At 45.6% G+C, this 2416-nt stretch overlaps 1 protein-coding gene across 2 annotated transcripts in view; it reads left to right on the plus strand.

The window, feature by feature from the left end:
* Window positions 1–1867, plus strand: part of LOC311233705 (EH domain-binding protein 1-like protein 1) — a 66613-nt gene extending 64746 nt beyond the window's left edge. For both annotated transcript variants that reach the window (XM_084320700.1, XM_084320701.1), the window contains exons 21-22: window positions 1224–1338; window positions 1683–1867. In XM_084320700.1, coding sequence (XP_084176826.1) covers window positions 1224–1338; window positions 1683–1770 — 203 coding nt within the window. In that variant the 3' untranslated portion in view covers window positions 1771–1867. The remainder of the gene's footprint in view (window positions 1–1223; window positions 1339–1682) is intronic.
* The last annotated feature ends 549 nt before the right edge of the window (window positions 1868–2416 follow it).

A 2416-nucleotide genomic window follows, 5' to 3' on the forward strand; every position in this document is an offset into this window, starting at 1 on the left:
TTCGGTACACAGCCGTACTGAACCTAAGGTCCAGTACTGAAACGGTTCGGTACGGATATGTGTACCTTTACACCCCTATCTGCCGATACACACAGCATGGCAATCAGCTGTTCACATCAAATTCACAAATGGTTTTGGTTTTTTGTTGGCCTGTTTGTATCGTAGGAATGTTGGCACAAGCAAACATTGCTGTTTCATCGCAGGACCAACTGAATGATATGAAAGATTTGTTACTTAAGATCACAAACAGCTGTTGAGAAACACCGTCAGGAATGCCAGCATTGCTTGCTAACCTAAATGACTCATTATTGATGTCTTGAATGCTGGTATTTAGCGTTGACAGCTAAATTAGGCTTGTCCTAAGATTTGAACAACAATGACTAGCCAACAGAAACACATAATGGTTGTTTAGTTTAGAGAGACCTTATCTAGCAGGGGACAAGAGTGCACAGGCCTAGTGTGATTTCCTCACCTATAGTCTCTCTATGTGTGTATCTACTGAAGGAAACTAAGTGATCCATTTTACTGTGGAAGGATGAGAAAAGAGTAAAAGCACTTGAATGTTTCTTTGTTTTTTTTACTGAACCACATGAATTGTAATTCGAGGTTGGTTATTTTATTCACAAATGCAACACAATAGCGATGTTATATTTATTTTTGTAAGGCAGTATTGTCTGCGTATGGCCTGTAAGCCTATTGTTGACTGATTTAATAATGTGGTGCAGTCATTCTAGACTGGACAGCATCCCTTAACTGTGATCCAATGACCTTTACCATGACCGTTACAATGTACATTCTTAATAATTTAGACCTGGGTTTATTTAACTTTGGGTCGGGAGCTAAAACTGATCAGGGCCCTCTCTCTGGGTTCCCTCGTGTGATCAGGGCCCTCTCTCTGGGTCCCCTCATGTGATCAGGGCCCTCTCTGGTGGGTCCCCTCATGTGATCAGGGCCCTCTCTCTGGGTCCCCTCATGTGATCAGGGCCCTCTCTCTGGGTCCCCTCGTGTGATCAGGGCCCTCTCTCTCTGGGTCCCCTCATGTGATCAGGGCCCTCTCTCTCTGGGTCCCCTCATGTGATCAGGGCCCTCTCTGGGTCCCCTCATGTGATCAGGGCCCTCTCTCTGGGTCCCCTCATGTGATCAGGGCCCTCTCTCTGGGTCCCCTCATGTGATCAGGGCCCTCTCTCTGGGTCCCCTCATGCTGCTGTTCTTTAACCCTCTAGACTGGCAGAAGACAGCTGCTCAGCAACAGAGAGAGCAGCTGCTGCTTCAGGAACTGGTGTCTCTGGTAAACCAACGAGACGAAATAATCAGAGACATCGACGCCAAGGAGAGAGGGTGGGTCTCAATGTGTGTGTGTGTGTGTGTGTGTGTGCGTGTGTGTGTGTGTGTGTGCGTGTGCGTGTGGGTGTGTGTGTGTGCGTGTGTGTGTGTGCATGCGCATTTCTGCAGTAGGCAATTGTTACAGATATTGGTGTTGATATAAAAAAGATTGTTACTTTGTTGGGTATATTCTAACGTGTGTGTGTGTGTGTGTGTGTGTGTGTGTGTGTGTGTGTGTGTGTGTGTGTGTGTGTGTGTGTGTGTGTGTGTGTGTGTGTGTGTGTGTGTGTGTGTGTGTGTGTGTGTGTGTGTGTGTGTGTGTGTGTGTGTGTGTGTGTGTGTGTGTGTGTGGCATACAGGGCAATGGAGGAAGACGAGCGTTTGGAGCGAGGCCTGGAGATGAGGAGGAGAAAGTTCAGCAACAAAGATAAATGTGTTCTACAGTGAGAGAGAGAGAAAGAGAGAGAGAGAGAGTGTGTGAGAGAGAGAGAGAGAGAGAGAGAGAGAGAGAGAGAGAGAGAGAGAGAGAGAGAGAGAGAGAGAGAGTGCGTGAGAGAGAGAGAGGACACAAACACATGGACGTTCTGATTGGCCGGGAAAATACTGACTTTTACAGACGGTAACAGAAAATCCATTAAGTGGAGTTCCACTCTGCTTGGGAGCCTTCCTGTTGCCATGCCAACCGTCTACCACGAGGAACCCTGCTGTACACTCAGTGTCTTCTTTAAAAAGAGTATTTCTTTCAAAAAGTAATTTCCATAACAGTTAATTTCATTGTCTTTAATCTGTCTACATGCAATTTTTATTTGACTAATTTTAGTTTGTATTTATTTCCCTCGACAAGGCTGATTCCTGTTTTATCAAGGGTGTATGTGTTGTTTTGTGTGTATTTATAATCTTCCAAGAGGTCTGTCAGTGTTTTACCGCAGACCTTTATTTTGAAAGGGGAGATTTATCTTACCACAATAAGGGTCAGTGTAGTATTTCCTCAAGACCTTTTCTTGGAATTGCTGATATGTACGTTCAAGGGAGTAGCGCCGACATCACATATTCCCGTACACCAGTTCCCTGGGTACATTGACGAGGAACACGC

This window comes from Notolepis coatsorum (genome assembly GCF_963971535.1).
Source record: "Notolepis coatsorum genome assembly, chromosome: 8".
Lineage (NCBI taxonomy): Eukaryota > Metazoa > Chordata > Actinopteri > Aulopiformes > Paralepididae > Notolepis > Notolepis coatsorum.